General features: G+C 42.0%; 2 protein-coding genes across 6 annotated transcripts in view; both read right to left on the bottom strand.

Annotated features, from left to right (window-relative positions):
- Positions 1 to 81: 81 nt before the first annotated feature.
- On the bottom strand, positions 82 to 6,406 carry glipr1a (GLI pathogenesis-related 1a). 2 transcript variants are annotated; one of them, XM_020469665.2, is made up of 6 exons: positions 6,100 to 6,406; positions 5,080 to 5,334; positions 4,547 to 4,665; positions 630 to 787; positions 473 to 499; positions 82 to 363 (listed from the first exon to the last, which is right to left on the bottom strand). In XM_020469665.2, exons 1-4 carry the CDS (start codon positions 6,289 to 6,291, stop codon positions 652 to 654), a joined length of 702 nt encoding a protein of 233 aa, XP_020325254.1. In that variant the 5' UTR covers positions 6,292 to 6,406; the 3' UTR covers positions 82 to 363; positions 473 to 499; positions 630 to 651. The 2 variants fall into 2 exon arrangements, with proteins under 2 accessions (XP_020325254.1, XP_020325253.1); XM_020469664.2 differs by having other exon boundaries at positions 693 to 787; positions 6,100 to 6,405.
- A 1,375-nt stretch (positions 6,407 to 7,781) lies between these two features.
- Positions 7,782 to 15,995, bottom strand: part of LOC109876982 (cytidine monophosphate-N-acetylneuraminic acid hydroxylase) — a 29,454-nt gene continuing 21,240 nt past the window's right edge. For all 4 annotated transcript variants that reach the window (XM_031815663.1, XM_031815661.1, XM_031815664.1 and 1 more), the window contains exons 7-15: positions 14,439 to 14,505; positions 14,257 to 14,338; positions 13,217 to 13,354; positions 12,793 to 12,928; positions 12,506 to 12,646; positions 11,896 to 12,070; positions 11,034 to 11,150; positions 8,597 to 8,712; positions 7,782 to 8,295 (exon numbers count right to left, since the gene is read on the bottom strand). In XM_031815663.1, coding sequence (XP_031671523.1) covers positions 8,154 to 8,295; positions 8,597 to 8,712; positions 11,034 to 11,150; positions 11,896 to 12,070; positions 12,506 to 12,646; positions 12,793 to 12,928; positions 13,217 to 13,354; positions 14,257 to 14,338; positions 14,439 to 14,505 — 1,114 coding nt within the window. In that variant the 3' untranslated portion in view covers positions 7,782 to 8,153. The remainder of the gene's footprint in view (positions 8,296 to 8,596; positions 8,713 to 11,033; positions 11,151 to 11,895; positions 12,071 to 12,505; positions 12,647 to 12,792; positions 12,929 to 13,216; positions 13,355 to 14,256; positions 14,339 to 14,438; positions 14,506 to 15,995) is intronic.

The raw sequence follows: 15,995 nt of genomic DNA, 5'->3' as shown, positions 1-15,995 counted from the left end.
ATAACTCCTTGAGGTCAGTAAATCAACTTTTGGGGTAAACTTTCCCTTTAACACATTAATGGAAGCAGCAAAAGCAGCATATACATTTTAGTAGTAGTTCACTTTATTGTACCACAATGGGAGTTTGGTTTGAGGCTCTGCAGGACCACATTGAGAAAGCCATGACAACAATGAGAACAGTGCAGGTCAATTAATCTAAACCTCTCAGCTATTCGTAAAAAAATATGCTTGGGTACAGTCTGTGTACTCCAAATGCGGCGACAAAGGTGAGGAGAAGGGCCAGGGGTCGGATGGCCAATATGGCCATGCAGCAGGGGCCACAGGTGGCCAGGGTGGGGTCCCAGTCGGGGGTCCATCTGTAACCTGTACACAGGTGAGAAAAGTAAAGGCTAATGTTGGTCACAAAGAACACATTCGGCCATTGTGGTTTAGGAAGTTCATTTAAATGAAGGGTTGCGTATTCAAAACATACTTTTCTGTTCATCTCGTTTTGGATTGTCTGTAAAGAGAGAAGACAAGGCAGCTTTATTATGTCACGAATAGAAAATGGTATTGGGTGTTGAATGTGTAGCATGTACAAGGGAAAGAGTATTGGGGGTGTTGTGGAGGAATATGTTGAAGATTCAGACCATCACAGGGTTGTCCTGCATCTTATTTTATTGGGTGTGGGAAATGGTAGCTGACAGACTCACGGCAGAGCTTGGCCTGGCATTGATTGTTTGCGCCCTCACAAGAGCTGCATTCTTCCAACCTGTTCTGGTATGGTAACATCTCAACCACGTTTCCCCTGGAGAAAGCAATGCACATCCTTTTAATTGATCTAAAATGTTTCCATATTTCTAAAATCAGAGCATCTTAGACTTATTATTATTTTTTTCCCGAAAGGAAAGTACAATGTGTGCAAGGTTGCATAATTCCAATAACCTTTCAAAAAATCCCCAGGTGTTCCAGAAATGATTCATTTTGCATCATGATGCACAACGCAGAATCTTTTGATGCAAAATGCATCATACCGGCTGCATTTCTGTATTTTGAATGTTATATACAGTTGATGTCAGATGTTTACATACACTTAGGTTGGAGTCATTAACTCGTTTTTCAACCACTCCACAAATTTCTTGTTAACAAACTATAGTTTTGGCAAGTCGATAAGAAAATCTACTTTGTACATGACACAAGTGATTTTTCCAAAAATTCTTTACAGACAGATTATTTCACTTAATTCACTGTATCACAATTCCAGTGGGTCAGACGTTTACATACAATAAGTTGACTGCCTTTAAACAGCTTGGAAAATTCCAGAAAATGATGTCATGGCTTTAAAAGCTTCTGATCGGCTAATTGACATTTGAGTCAATTGGAGGTGTACCTGTGGATGTATTTCAAGTCCTACCTTCAAACTCAGTGCCTGTTTGCTTGACATCATGGGAAAATCAAAAGAAATCAGCCAAGACCTCAGAAAAAAATTGTAGACCTCCACAAGTCTGGTTAATCGTTGGGAGAAATTTCCAAATGCCTGAAGGTACCACGTTCATCTTTACAAACAATAATACGCAAGTATAAACACCATGGGACCACACAGCCGCCATACCGCTCAGGAAGGGGATGCGTTCTGTCTCCTAGAGACGAGCATACTTGTGTGAAAAGTGCAAATCAATCCCAGAACAAAAGCACAGGACCTTGTGAAGATGCTGGAGTGAAACAGGTACAAAAATATCTACAGTGCCTTGCGAAAGTATTCGGCCCCCTTGAACTTTGCGACCTTTTGCCACATTTCAGGCTTCAAACATAAAGATATAAAACTGTATTTTTTTGTGAAGAATCAACAACAAGTGGGACACAATCATGAAGTGGAACGACATTTATTGGATATTTCAAACGTTTTTAACAAATCAAAAACTGAAAAATTGGGCGTGCAAAATTATTCAGCCCCCTTAAGTTAATACTTTGTAGCGCCACCTTTTGCTGCGATTACAGCTGTAAGTCGCTTGAGGTATGTCTCTATCAGTTTTGCACATCGAGAGACTGACATTTTTTCCCATTCCTCCTTGCAAAACAGCTCGAGCTCAGTGAGGTTGGATGGAGAGCATTTGTGAACAGCAGTTTTCAGTTCTTTCCACAGATTCTCGATTGGATTCAGGTCTGGACTTTGACTTGGCCATTCTAACACCTGGATATGTTTATTTTTGAACCATTCCATTGTAGATTTTGCTTTATGTTTTGGATCATTGTCTTGTTGGAAGACAAATCTCCGTCCCAGTCTCAGGTCTTTTGCAGACTCCATCAGGTTTTCTTCCAGAATGGTCCTGTATTTGGCTCCATCCATCTTCCCATCAATTTTAACCATCTTCCCTGTCCCTGCTGAAGAAAAGCAGGCCCAAACCATGATGCTGCCACCACCATGTTTGACAGTGGGGATGTTGAGTTCAGGGTGATGAGCTGTGTTGCTTTTACGCCAAACATAACATTTTGCATTGTTGCCAAAAAGTTCAATTTTGGTTTCATCTGACCAGAGCACCTTCTTCCACATGTTTGGTGTGTCTCCCAGGTGGCTTGTGGCAAACTTTAAACAACACTTTTTATGGACATCTTTAAGAAATTGCTTTCTTCTTGCCACTCTTCCATAAAGGCCAGATTTGTGCAATATACGACTGATTGTTGTCCTATGGACAGAGTCTCCCACCTCAGCTGTAGATCTCTGCAGTTCATCCAGAGTGATCATGGGCCTCTTGGCTGCATCTCTGATCAGTCTTCTCCTTGTATGAGCTGAAAGTTTAGAGGGACGGCCAGGTCTTGGTAGATTTGCAGTGGTCTGATACTCCTTCCATTTCAATATTATCGCTTGCACAGTGCTCATTGGGATGTTTAAAGCTTGGGAAATCTTTTTGTATCCAAATCCGGCTTTAAACTTCTTCACAACAGTATCTCGGACCTGCCTGGTGTGTTCCTTGTTCTTCATGATGCTCTCTGCGCTTTTAACTGACCTCTGAGACTATCACAGTGCAGGTACATTTATACGGAGACTTGATTACACACAGGTGGATTGTATTTATCATCATTAGTCATTTAGGTCAACATTGGATCATTCAGAGATCCTCACTGAACTTCTGGAGAGAGTTTGCTGCACTGAAAGTAAAGGGGCTGAATAATGTTGCACGCCCAATTTTTCAGTTTTTGATTTATTAAAAAAGTTTGAAATATCCAATAAATGTCATCCACTTCATGATTGTGTCCCACTTGTTGTTGATTCTTCACAAAAAAATACAGTTTTATATCTTTATGTTTGAAGCCTGAAATGTGGCAAAAGGTCGCAAAGTTCAAGGGGGCCGAATACTTTCGCAAGGCACTGTATATCCACAGTAAAACGAGTCCTATGTCGACATAACCTGAATGGCCGCTCAGCAAGGAAGAAGCCACTGCTCCAAAACCGCCATGAAAATGCCAGACTATGGTTTGCAACTGCACATGGGGACAAAGATCGTACTTTTTGGAGAAATGTCCTCTGGTCTGATGAAAGAAAAATAGAACTGTTTGGCCATAATGACCATCGTTATGTTTGGAGGAAAAAGGGGGAGGCAAGCCGAAGAACACCATCCCAACCGTGAAGCACGGGGGTGGCAGCAGCATGTTTTGGTGGTGGGATTGGTGCACTTGAGGTAAGAAAATTATGTGAATATATTGAAGCAACATCTCAAGACATCAGACAGGAAGTTAAAGCTTGGTCGCAAATGGGTCTTCCAAATGGACAATGACCCCAAGCATACTTCCAAAGTTGTGGCAAAATGGCTTAAGGACAACAATGTCAAGGTATTGGAGTGGCCATCACAAAGCCCTGACCTCATTCCCAGAGAAAATGTGTGGGCAGAACTGAAAAAGCGTGTGCGAGCAAGGAGGCCTACAAACCTGACTCAGTTACACCAGCTCTGTCAGGAGGAATGGGCCAAAATTCACCGAACTTATTGAGGGAAGCTTGTGGGAGGCTACCCGAAACGTTTGACCCAAGTGAATCAATTTAAAGGCAATGCTACCAAATACTAATTGAGTGTATGTAAACTTCTGACCCACCGGGAATGTGATTAAATAAATAAAAGCTGAAATAAATCATTCTCTCTACTATTATTCTGACATTTCAAATTCTTAAAATAAAGTGGTGATCCTAACTGACCTAAGACAGGGTATTTTTACTAGGATTAAAAGTCAGGAATTGTGAAAAACTAGATTTAAATGTATTTGGCTAAGGTGTATGTAAACTTCTGACTGTATCTTGAAATTGCTGACATGTAACACTTTTTGGGACTATATATACAATGGACTAATGAAACAAATACCAAAATAGTTTTGGGGTGGAATTTTCCTTTCAGTGTACATGAATTGTTACATATTACTGCACTGTTGGAGCTCGGAACACACGCATTTCTTTACACCTGCAATAACATCTTCTAAATATGTGTATGTGACCAATACAATTTGATTTCATTTGGTATATCTGTGTATTCAGTCTGCCTTACGCTTTGTGAATGTAATATGTGCATTCAGTCTGACTTACGCTTCGGCATAGTTACAAACAAATATGGCTCCCTCTTTATCAGAAAACGAAGTCCTGTCGACGCCATTTGGGCATATTTGGACGGCGCAACCAACCTTGTAGCTCGTCGCCCAAACAACCTGGGAATGCAAGCAAGCATACAGTCGGCAAAGATGATGAAATATTGAGTTCCCCATTCATACCATTGTTTTTTACAATAGGTAAAATAGTGGGTGCTTATATTTGTTCTGTTTTACACATGTACAAGTGTGCAACCTGTGTGGTGTGAAATAGGTGATTTTTGCATATCCCATGCTCCCTGAGACAGCTTCGGAGAGTGTGGTCAAGGCCAGGGATCAACTGTTATTGATGGTGCCCCTGGTGCAATTAGGGTTAAGTGCCGTGCTCAAGGACAGATCAGTAAATGTTTCACCTAGTTGGCTCGGAATTTGAACTAGCAATCTTTTGGTTATTGGCCCAACGCTAAAACTGCATTTTGTCGTTTTGATGTTTTTTTAGCAGCGATGCTGTTTTATTCAGTAGAGGACACGTACCTGTGTGTAGTGGCCACACATTTTCCTTGGTTTACACGCATTGCTTTGGTATGAGTAATCGTTCACTTCTTTGACCCATAAATCCATGGCCTGCATGACGGAGAACGTGGACGGCGGGGACCCTGCCCAGATGTTCTCTCCCACGGAGGAGAAGACAGGGTGGACCCGTCTGACCTCTTTCAGGTAGATGTTGTGCTGGAAATCACAGTGTCTTGCCCAGGCCCTTGCAGTGATGGCCAAGCCCTCATCCCACGTCTTGAAGAAAAAAAATGCAACCAAATTAGTGAGTGTCTAAAAAAATGACAGTATCTGTGATATGAAACTGATTACACGCCTCTATGGATCTGATTGGCTTGTCCTCCTTTCATTCTAACATTGTTTTACAGGGCTCTACAGTGCGACCATTTTACTTGCCTATGCAGCTACATATTTTGTCTTCGACCTGGAATTTTAATTTAGGTGCACCAGTGCGCCTCGAAAAATGTAGGATTCTAGCTTTATTACTTTACCTCAAATGTTTCATTGTGCTCCTACATTTCTTTGTGTGCGCCTACAGTTTTCAACTTAGGCATTACACGTTCTTGTAAAAAAGGACAGTGTAGAGCCCTGTCTTATTCAACTATAGCTTACTCACAAGGCAATGTTTATATGCATTGTTGTTACTTTAGGAAGTGTTTAAGCACTATTCACGTATTGCATATTCGTAATTGTCACTTTTCCAACTGCAAAAGCAATCCAATTCTGAATAATTGACAGGGAACCAGTATTAGCTATATTATGGTATTACTGAGTTTTGACTTGGGAATACAGTGTTGCATGCTCTTATTTTTTAAACCTTTATTTAACTAGGCAAGTCAGTTAAGAACAAATTCTTATTTTCAATGACGGCCTTGGAACAGTGGGTTAACTGCCTGTTCAGGGGCAGAACGACAGATTTGTACCTTGTCAGTTCCGGTTACTAGCCCAACGTTCTAACCACTAGGCTACCCTGCCACCCCGTCTCATTGCCTCACTGCTTACCATGTAGAGCATATTTCTGGCTGGTGGATTCACAGAGGATCGGTTGTCGTTGTGTATCCTCACACAGTCGTCGATGAACTTCTTATCGGTGATGCCAGGAAATGGGTTGTACTCAGAGGACTCGATATTAGGGACAGATGAGCCCAGGAAAATCACAGCCCACAGCCATCGCTGCAGCAGTAGCTGCCCCATGCTTCAGGTACAGAGGATTGAACCAGGACAGGTCACAAACGTCTCACATCACATCTCCTTTCTCGGTAAAGCAGCTTGTTTCAAACAGGAACTGAGACGTCTGCATATTTTACTGCTGGATGGTGAGGAGGAAGGAAGTCGATGTGAAATGCTGTGTACTAGTGAGTCCATGTAGTAGTGTAATAAACTGGCAAAAGATGGAGGTAACCTACTGGGCAGAAAATGGTTGAATAAACGTTGTTTCCACGTCATTTCAACCGGAAAGAAATCCATGTGATGTCGTTGAATCAACCTGAAAAACTGATAGGATTTGCAAGAAGTCAACATAAGCACATTTCATCTTTTTTCCACCCAACCTTTAACCTAAATCCAATGAAATTGTGACATGTTGATTTCGCGTTGAATTGACAGTTGACAACTCAAACGTAAATCAAAACTAGACGTAGAATTGACGTCTGTGGACAGTGGGAAAGCCTTGGTGATGGTGGCATCCAACTCATAAGGAGATTAGGGTCATTTCATGTCATTGTTGAAAAGTGAGAAACAGAGAGGAAGATACAGGGAGAGACTTATCTAGAACGATAGTTAGAGAGAGCTACAGTCTCTCTAGGATCCTCCAAGGCTGTAAGTGTGGTATTGGGCTTAGCTTAACTTCCCTTATTCATCTGTGTGAACGAGAGAATTCAGCAGTTCTGTTTGAATCTACTGGAGTGTGTGTGTGTGTGACTTCAACAAGGCTGTGGTTTTCTGATCTTCTATTGAGTCAGTTCCGTGAACTTCTCACTCTTCAGGCAGACAGTAACTCTGGGTAGCTTTGTCACAGTATCTTACATGTCTATCAATCAATGCAACAGATCAAGTATTTTTGCTTTTAAAAATAATTTCTGGAGGATTGAGTTACTTCTGAGAAGCTATATATTCCATGTATCGGGTCCTACTCATAACGTAGAATAACTTGATTTCTCCCAGAGGAACTTCATTGGTTGTCAGGTACATTGAAATCACACAACAGTTCATCACATTTTAAGTTGACAACTTCTAGTTGAGCCACAGTGTACAGCAGCTTAATACAATAGACTTATATCTGTACATTCATAAATAACTAAGCTGATTTCTCTGACCAGCATCCTATTCACAGCCTTACTAGCCAAAATCTAAAACTGGCTTTACCTTAACCCTAACATTAACCTAACATGAACTTAACCCTAACATTAACCTAACATTAACTTAACCCTAACATTAACCTAACATTAACTTAACCCTAACATTAACCTAACATTAACTTAACCCTAACATTAACCTAACATTAACTTAACCCTAACATTAACCTAACATTAACTTAACCCTAACATTAACTTAACCCAAACCTATTTTTATTTTTGTTATGAAAAGATAAAAAATTAATTGTGTTCAATGAATAAATATTGGACGAGTAACAAATGCATTGTCAGCACACGTCCAAAATCATATAATCAATAATACACATGATAATCAATGATAAAGTTTATTCATATTCTACATGTTAGTAATTTAGCAGACGCTCTTATCCAGAACGACATAGTAGTGAGTGCATATATTTTCCTACTTTTTGTTACTAGTCCCCTACATACAGACCTGCCAAGCAACAATAGACGCTAATGCTAACAGATTTCACCATTACATGAAAAAAACAATTTGAAAATGAACCCTAAATGAACCAATTCAGAAATTAAATCTTGTCAGCCACGTCCCTTTTTCAGTAGCACAGGGAGGTTGGTGGTGCCTACAGTGACAGGGAGAGCAGCTCTTCTTATTCATTACTATTCATTAATAGATGCAGGCACAAAGCTTGGTTCTCATGAGACAGTACAGTCTGCTTTTTTCTAAGACAATGTAGAAGCAGAGACACTTTCTGTTTGGATTCCCTGGGGTTCAGCAGACCTCTGGTATGATGACACCTGCTGCAGGAACAAGTCCCAGTCCGGCCCAGCGACTGGCAACTCTGTCTGGAAGTGGTTCCAGAACCTGAACAAATAACCAAGACAGGTCAAATATTTAGGGTCCCGACCCACCAGTTGAGAATCATTGCTCTAATGTACAGCAACGCAATACAATAGACTTTATAACGGTACGAGAGCTTACTGGTAGTGGTTAGGAAAGGAGGGAAGGTGAGGAGACGAGGACTTACCGGTGGTGGTAGACGTCTAGTAAGGGAGGAAGGAAGCAAAGGAGGGAAGGTGAGGAAACGAGGGCTTATCGGTGGTTGTAGATGTCTGGTAAGGGAGGAAGGAAGCAAAGGAGGGAAGGTGAGGAGACGAGGTCTTACCGGTGGTGGTAGACGTCTGGCTCTCTGCTCAGACGGTTCTGGAAGCCGATGTACAGGTCGTCCCAAAGAAGGCCATTCTTCACCACGTGTCTCATGACACCGATCCTGTTTTTGATCTTTACAGAAGAGAAAGTAGTACACCGTCTATCTCTCAGTCCAATCAAGTTACATGAAATGGAAAACAAACGAATGATCCACTTGCAAATAAATGGCGGTTCCTTACAAAGCATGTTGGCATTTAAGCAGGGCAGGACTACAGCATTTGGGGCCCCGGGTCCCCTACCACCAGCTAAACAGCTAACTTCTTGCATTTCAACACATTTTGCCATGGGGCAGAGAGAAAAATGTGCTGTTCAAGTTATACTGTTCTACACATTTTGCCCTGTGTGCCCGTTCCGTAATCCGGAACTTACATTTAAGGCAGTAGTGAGAACTGAGCCAGAAACAATTATCTTCAACTGAAAACAGCTTGGCATCAGATTTCCATCTGCCAACCACAACATATTCAAAACCCTAAAGTTTTGCAGTAGCCTGCCATCTCGGTGTGTCTGTGCCTCGTACAGCGTTCACCTCTTATGAGAATGACATGAGTCCAGGGAAATGTTATTCTTATGACAGATTTGTATCATGGTATGTTTCTGCCCTAGTTGTATTTTGTATTGATCCTTCTCATAAGTGGATTGCAGTGTACAGTGCCTTCAGAAAGTATTCACACCCCTTTCCCACATTTTGTTGTGTTACAGCCTGAATTACAAATGGATTACATTTAGGTTTTGTGTCACTGATCTACACACAATACCCCATAATGTCAAAGTGGAATTGTGTTTTTAGAAATGTTTACAAATGAATTAAAAATAATTAATCAATAAGTATTCAACCCCTTTGTTATTGCAAGCCTAAATAAGTTCAGGAGTAAAATGTGCTTAACAAGTCACAAGTTGCATTGACTCACTGTGTGCAATAATATTATTTAACATTGTTATTTTAAATGACGACCCCATCTCTGTACCCCACACATATAATTAGCTGTAAGTTGCCTCAGTCAAGCAGTGAATTTCAAGCACAGAGTCATGGTCATCATCAGACCAGAGAATCCTGTTTGTCATGGTCTGAGAGTCCTTTAGGTGCCTTTTGGCATGTGCGTTTTACTGAGGAGTGGCTTCCGTCTGGCCACTTTACCATAAAGGCCTGATTTGTGGAGTGCTGCCGAGATGGTGGTCCTTCTGGAAGGTTCTCCTATCTCCACAGAGGAACTCTGGAGTTCTGTCAGAGTGACCATCGGGTTCTTGGTCACCTCCCTGACCAAGGCCCTTCTCCCCCGAATCCTCAATTTAGCCAGGCGGCCAGCTCTAGGTAGAGTCTTGGTGGTTCCAAATGTCTTCCATTTAAGAATGAGGGAGGCCACTGTGTTCTAGGAGAACTTCAAATGGTGCAGATCATTTTTGGTACCCTTCTCCAGATCTGTGCCTCGACATAATCCTGTCTCTATTGACAATTCCTTCGACCTCATTGCTTGGTTTTGGTTTGACATGTACTGTCAACTGTGGGACCTTATATAGACAGGTCGGTGCCTTTCCAAATCATGTCCAATCAATTTAATTTACAACCGGTGGACTCCAGTCAAGTTGGAGAAACATCTCAAGTATGATGAATGGAAACAGGATGATGCACCTGAGTTCAATTTCGAGTCTCATAGCAAATGGTCTGAATACTTATGTAAAAAAGGTCATTTTTGTGTGTTTAATTATTTTAGCCCTTTTTCGTTGTATCCAATTGTTTAGAAACACCGTGCACCTGGCAACCTTGGTTAGCTTGCACTGCGCCCGGCTCACCACAGGAGTCGCTGGTGCGCGATGGGCCAAGCCCTCCCTAACGCTAGGCCAATTGTGTGTCGCCCCACGGACCTGTCGCGGCCGGTTGCGACAGAGCCTGGGCGCGAACCCAGGGTCTCTGGTGGCACAGCTGGCGCTGCAGTACAGCTCCCGTTACCACTGCGCCACCCGGCAGGCCCCGTAAAAAAGGTATTGTATAATTTCTTTACATTTGCAAAAATACATCTAAAAACCTATTTTCGCTTTGTCAAAATGGGGTATTGTGTAGACTGATGAGGATTTATTTTATTTAATCCATTTTAGAATAAGGCTGTAATATAACAAAATGTGGAAAAGTAAAGGGGTCTGAATACTTTCCGAATGCACTGTAAGTGCCTTGCTCAAGGGAACATCAAAATATTTTTCACATAGTAAGCTCAGGGATTTGAACCAGCAACCTTTCGATAACTGGCCCAGTGCTCTTACCTGTTAGGCTACCTGCCACCCTTATGACAGATTTGTAACATGCTATGTTCCTGCTCCACAATGATTGTTTTGATTCTTCTCAAGTTGAGTGCAGTGTACTTAATAGTATATAGGTGAGCAGGTGTTGTAGCCATGCTCACCTCCTCATAAGGGTGCTCTCTAGTGGGCCTCTGAGTAGGGAAGGACAGATCCATGAAGTCCACCAGATAGTTGTAGCCATTGTCTATCGGAATGAAGTCCTCATCTGTCTCTATGACCTTAAATACATATTACAAATAGTTAGGCAACCCTCGAACCCACTAGATTTGGGTTAAAAATGTATTTTTATTTTTCTAATTGATTGAACATGCCTGGCACAATGGAACCAAAGGTCATAGTCCCTAAAGTGTCAAGCCTGCCCATCTGGCTATCCAAGCAGCCAAAACCAGCTGTTCCAAGGGTAGTTTCCTGAACATAAATTAAGCCTAGTCCTGGAACCCCCCAAAAATTCGATAAAGATTCTCCATTGAGCTTTAAATTTTTTTAAATTCAGGAATAGGCTTAGTCTGTGTCCGTGAGAGCATCCGTACATGTTTTAAACATTCCAGAAATCTGCAGAGAGAGGAAGTGAATGGAAGGGTTCGCGTTCAGTTGGTACAAAACCTAGAAACGTTTTAAAAAGGAGATTGTCTATTGATAGATTGTCCAATAATATTAAACATTTTCCTTGCATGTTTTACTGCCTACTGAATGCGAGTCAGGAGTAACCAGGAGTGTATTCCTAAATTGCAGACTGTTGGCAAAAAAGTTTAATCCATACGAAAAATATTTTGAAGTGAAAACAAGTTTCTATTGGACAAATTCAGGCTTCCGTTTGGTTCCAAGAGTAAACAGTAATCGGTTTCTGTTGAAAAACGTTTTGCAACAGTCTGCGACTAATGAATCCACCCCAGGAGTCAGCTTGTAGATGTGGAGTAGAGCACTAAGAGCTGTGAGGACTTTTATATGGACTGCAATATTTACCCGGACAACTAGATTGTAGTTTTTAAACCCTGCCCAGATGTAATAAAATTGGATCCAGCTTTTATGTTTAAATATCTCAGCGGTGATGGCCCTGTTCAGTTCATCCACGTACAAATCAAAGTCCCAACTGTCCTTATAGATGTTTGTCCCGGATGGAGGGTCGGTGATGGCTTTCCTGTGGTTATAGTCAAATCATACATGATTTACAGTGCATTTTACCTGGGTTACAACATTAAAAAGGAATGAAATGATGCAGGAAGAAACAGAATGTAGAAAGAGAACATAATGGTAGACAATTTAAGGAAGTGAGGTAATGCTGGTAGACAATGTAGGGAAGTGAGATAATAATGGCAGACAATGTAGGGAAGTGAGGTAAAAATGGTTGACAATGTAAGGAAGTGATGCAATAATGGTAGACAATGTAGGAAAGTGATGTAATAGTGGTTAACAATGTAGGGACGTGAGGTAATAATGGTATTGACAACAGAGGGAAACATCAAACACCAAAATGTGATTTGTAAATATTGATAATTGTTGGCATTTCTATGGAGTATGGACTGATATGACAGACATGGACACACACGATTTGCTGATTGATGAGCAATCCTACCGGCTGGGGCTCATCAGAGCCAGGGCCAGATCGAGCACAGCGCCTGGCTTGGGTGTCCATGTTGTTATGCCTGGAGCGCTCTTCTTGATCAGGGCATTGAGCTCCTCCGCTTTGTTTTTCGTGTTAGTTTCCTTAATGTACCTGTCAGTTAACTTATGTCAGTTGTCAATGTCAATTTGGGATGCAACTTATATTGAGTGACTGCAATTGAAGCAATAAGAGGGGTCAAAACCTAACCTGAACCTAGAACGGAATTTGTACATAAAATAGTAAACATTTTGTAATACCTGTCTGAGGGATGTGCTTCGACAAAGTAACCGGCAAACGGGCAGTAGATCTTGGGCTGCAAGGATTTTACCAGCTGGGCCTTGTAGTTCATGAGCTTCTTCCTTTCATTCTTGATGAAATCGGCTTTCCAGCTCTCTGCAGGGTGAAATCGACACTAGTCAATGAGTGAACCTCAGTTGTGTTTCCTTGATTCCTCGCTTCCTCTCCCCTTGCCTCCTCCTCAAAATACATTGGAGGAGAACATCCGAGGGAAGTAACCTCATATCTGTTCCGATGTGCTTTGAGGAGGAGATGAGGAGAGAGGAAATACAATTGAGATTCACTCCATCTGCAGTCAATAGCCAGGAAAACACAAGGGAGCAATTAATTTCTCTGTTATTTGTCCGGCTATACATTTGGATGCTGTATACCTGTCCGCCTCACCTGTGTATTTTCCTCCACTGAAGGTCATGGGGAAGCCAGACGCCCCTCCAGCAAAGTCGCTCATCATCAGGTCTACATTGTGGGGCAGTCGGCCGTAGTTTGGCCTGGTGCAGTCCACCGTGTTGAGGATCATATGACCTGGGTGGGAGAACCAGGATCAGATGCACCCATCAAATGAGATAAGGTTGGGATAAGGCTTTAAGGTGCATCGTATGCCTACCAGGTGGCACTGGCATATACTTTTACTACTGAACTGACAAGGACCTGAATCAGACAGGATGTGCATGTTCAATAAAATAATGAGTCTTAATTATCCTGATGGAGCCCATCTTTATATGGATGTATAATCTGTAGGTGGATAAAGTGGGATGAAAGTCAGAATGTGTGACCTGCTTGTGCTTGTACACTGACTGGACAAAACATTAGGAACACATGCTCTTTCTGTGAAATAGACTGACCAGGTGAATCCAGGTGAAGGGTATGATCACTTATTTAAATCCACTCCAATCAGTGTAGATGAAGGGGAGGAGACAGGTTAAAGGAGGATTTTTAACCCTTGAGACATGGATTGTGTATGCGTGTCATTCAGAGGGTGAATGGGCAAGACAAAATATTTAAGTGCCTTTGAAGGGGGTATGGTAGTAGGTACCAGGCACACCGGTTTGAGTGTGTCAAGAACTGCAGCGCTGCTGGGTTTTTCATGCTCAACAGTTTCCCGTGTGTATCAATGGTTCACCACCCAAAAGAAATCCATCTAACTTGACACAACTGTGGGAAGCTTTGGAGTCAACATGGGCCAGGATCCCTGTGGAACACTTTCAATACCTTGTAAAGTCCATGCCAATAGAGTCCAATTGAGGTTGTTCTGACGGCAAAGGAGGGTGCAATTCAATATTAGGAAGGTGTAAACACTCGGTGCACTCGGTGTAAACACCACCTAGCAGACCCTTTTATGAAAAGTGACTTCCTGTGACTGCAGGAATTGAACCCAGGGCTCTGGCGAAGCTAGCACCGTGTGCTCTTACAAAGGAGATGACTACCTTTATATTCAACAATGATACAGGTGTCCAATTCAGGGTGCACTTCATCCTTCAGAATCATGAATCTGAGGTGCTCATCAATCTGACGGAGATGACAGGAGAAGGGCATTAAAGAAGAGCCTTTTGACAGAGGTTCCTTTATCGTATAAACTGTTCATGCAAAGTGAGCTGTTTATGCTTACGTTTTGCCAAATGCCAAAGGGAACGACGTTGATATTTGTCAGCTGCACCTGCCTTTTCTCCAGCATCCTGTAACATGATTGAAATGAGGACAGCATAAACCCATAAAGGTGACACCCTCATTTGTTTTATGGTTGTAAAACCATGTTAATGAGTGACATATACAGTTGAAGCTGGAAGTTCACATACACCTTAGCCAAATACATTTAAACTCAGTTTTTCCACAATTCCTGACATTTAATCCCAGTAAACATTCCCTGTCTTAGGTCAGTTAGGATCACCACTTTATTTTAAGAATGTGAAATGTCAGAATAATAGAGAGTGATTTATTTCAGCATTTATTTATTTCGTCACATTCCCAGTGGGTCAGATGTTTACATACACTCAATTAGTATTTGGTAGCACTGCCTTCAAATTGTTTCTTGGGTCTGTCACGATCGTTGTCTAAATAAGTGGACCAAGGCGCAGCATGAGTAGAGTTCCACATTTTATTAATAGTGAAACTTCAAAAAAAACCAAAAAAGATATAAAGAACGTGAAATGTGTAGCTCACAATGGCACTCAAACACAAAACAATATCCCCCAACGCAGGTGGGAAAATGGACACACTAAGTATGATCCCCAATTAGAGGCAACGATATTCAGCTGCCTCCAATTGGGAACCATACTCACACACACCAACATAGAACTATAATAACTAGAAAACCCCCCCTAGTCACACTGACCTATTACACCAGAGAGAACCCCGATGGCTCTCTATGGTCAGGGTGTGACAGGGTCAAACATTTCTGGTAGCCGTCCACAAGCTTCCCACAATAAGTTGGGTGAATTTTGGCCCATTCATCCTGACAGAGCTGGTGTAACTGAGTCAGGTTTGTAGGTCTCCTTGCTCGCACACGCTTTTTCATTTCTGCCCACACATTTCCTATAGGATTGAGGTCAGGGCTTTGTGATGGCCACTCCAATAACTTTACTTTGTTGTCCTTAAGCCATTTTGCCACAACTTTGGAAGTATGCTTGGGGTCACTGTCCATTTGGAAGACCGATTTGCGACCAAGCTTTAACATCCTGATGTCTTGAGATGCTGCTTCAAAATAATTTCCCTTCTCATGATGCCATCTCTTTTGTAAAGTGCACCAGTCCCTCCTGCAGCAAAGCACCCCCCCCCCCACAACATGATGCTACCACCCCCATTCATCACGGTTGGGATGGTGTTCTTCAGCTTGCAAGCCTCCCCTTTTTCCTCCAAAAATAACAATGGTCATTATGGCCAAACAGTTCTATTTTTGTTCCATCAGATCAGAGGACATTTCACCAAAAAGTACGATCTTTGTCCCAATCTGCAGTTGCAAACCGTAGTCTGGCTTTTTTATGGCGGTTTTGGAGCAGTGGCTTCTTACTTGCTGAGCGGCCTTTCAACTTATGTTGATATTGGACTCGTTTAACTGTGGATATAGATACTTTTGTACCTGTTTCCTCCAGCATCTCCACAAGGTCCTGTGCTTTTGTTCTAGGATTGAGACAAAACGCTTCTCCTTCCTGAGCGGTATGACGGCTGC

This window comes from Oncorhynchus kisutch, unplaced genomic scaffold (genome assembly GCF_002021735.2).
Source record: "Oncorhynchus kisutch isolate 150728-3 unplaced genomic scaffold, Okis_V2 Okis09a-Okis19a_hom, whole genome shotgun sequence".
Lineage (NCBI taxonomy): Eukaryota > Metazoa > Chordata > Actinopteri > Salmoniformes > Salmonidae > Oncorhynchus > Oncorhynchus kisutch.
The sequence above is the reverse complement of the archived record's forward strand: the minus strand, read 5'-3'. Positions and strand labels throughout refer to the sequence as shown.

Bases quoted from the DNA above. Each gene is read 5' to 3' on its own strand.
- glipr1a (XM_020469664.2), bottom strand. From the start codon at position 6,291: ATGGGGCAGCTACTGCTGCAGCGATGGCTGTGGGCTGTGATTTTCCTG. The intron at 5,335-6,099 runs GTAAGCAGTGAG...TTTTTCTTCAAG, and splicing joins CCAGAAATATGCTCTACATG to ACGTGGGATGAGGGCTTGGC. The intron at 788-4,546 runs GTAAGTCAGACT...TGCTTTCTCCAG, and splicing joins GTTTGTAACTATGCCGAAGC to GGGAAACGTGGTTGAGATGT.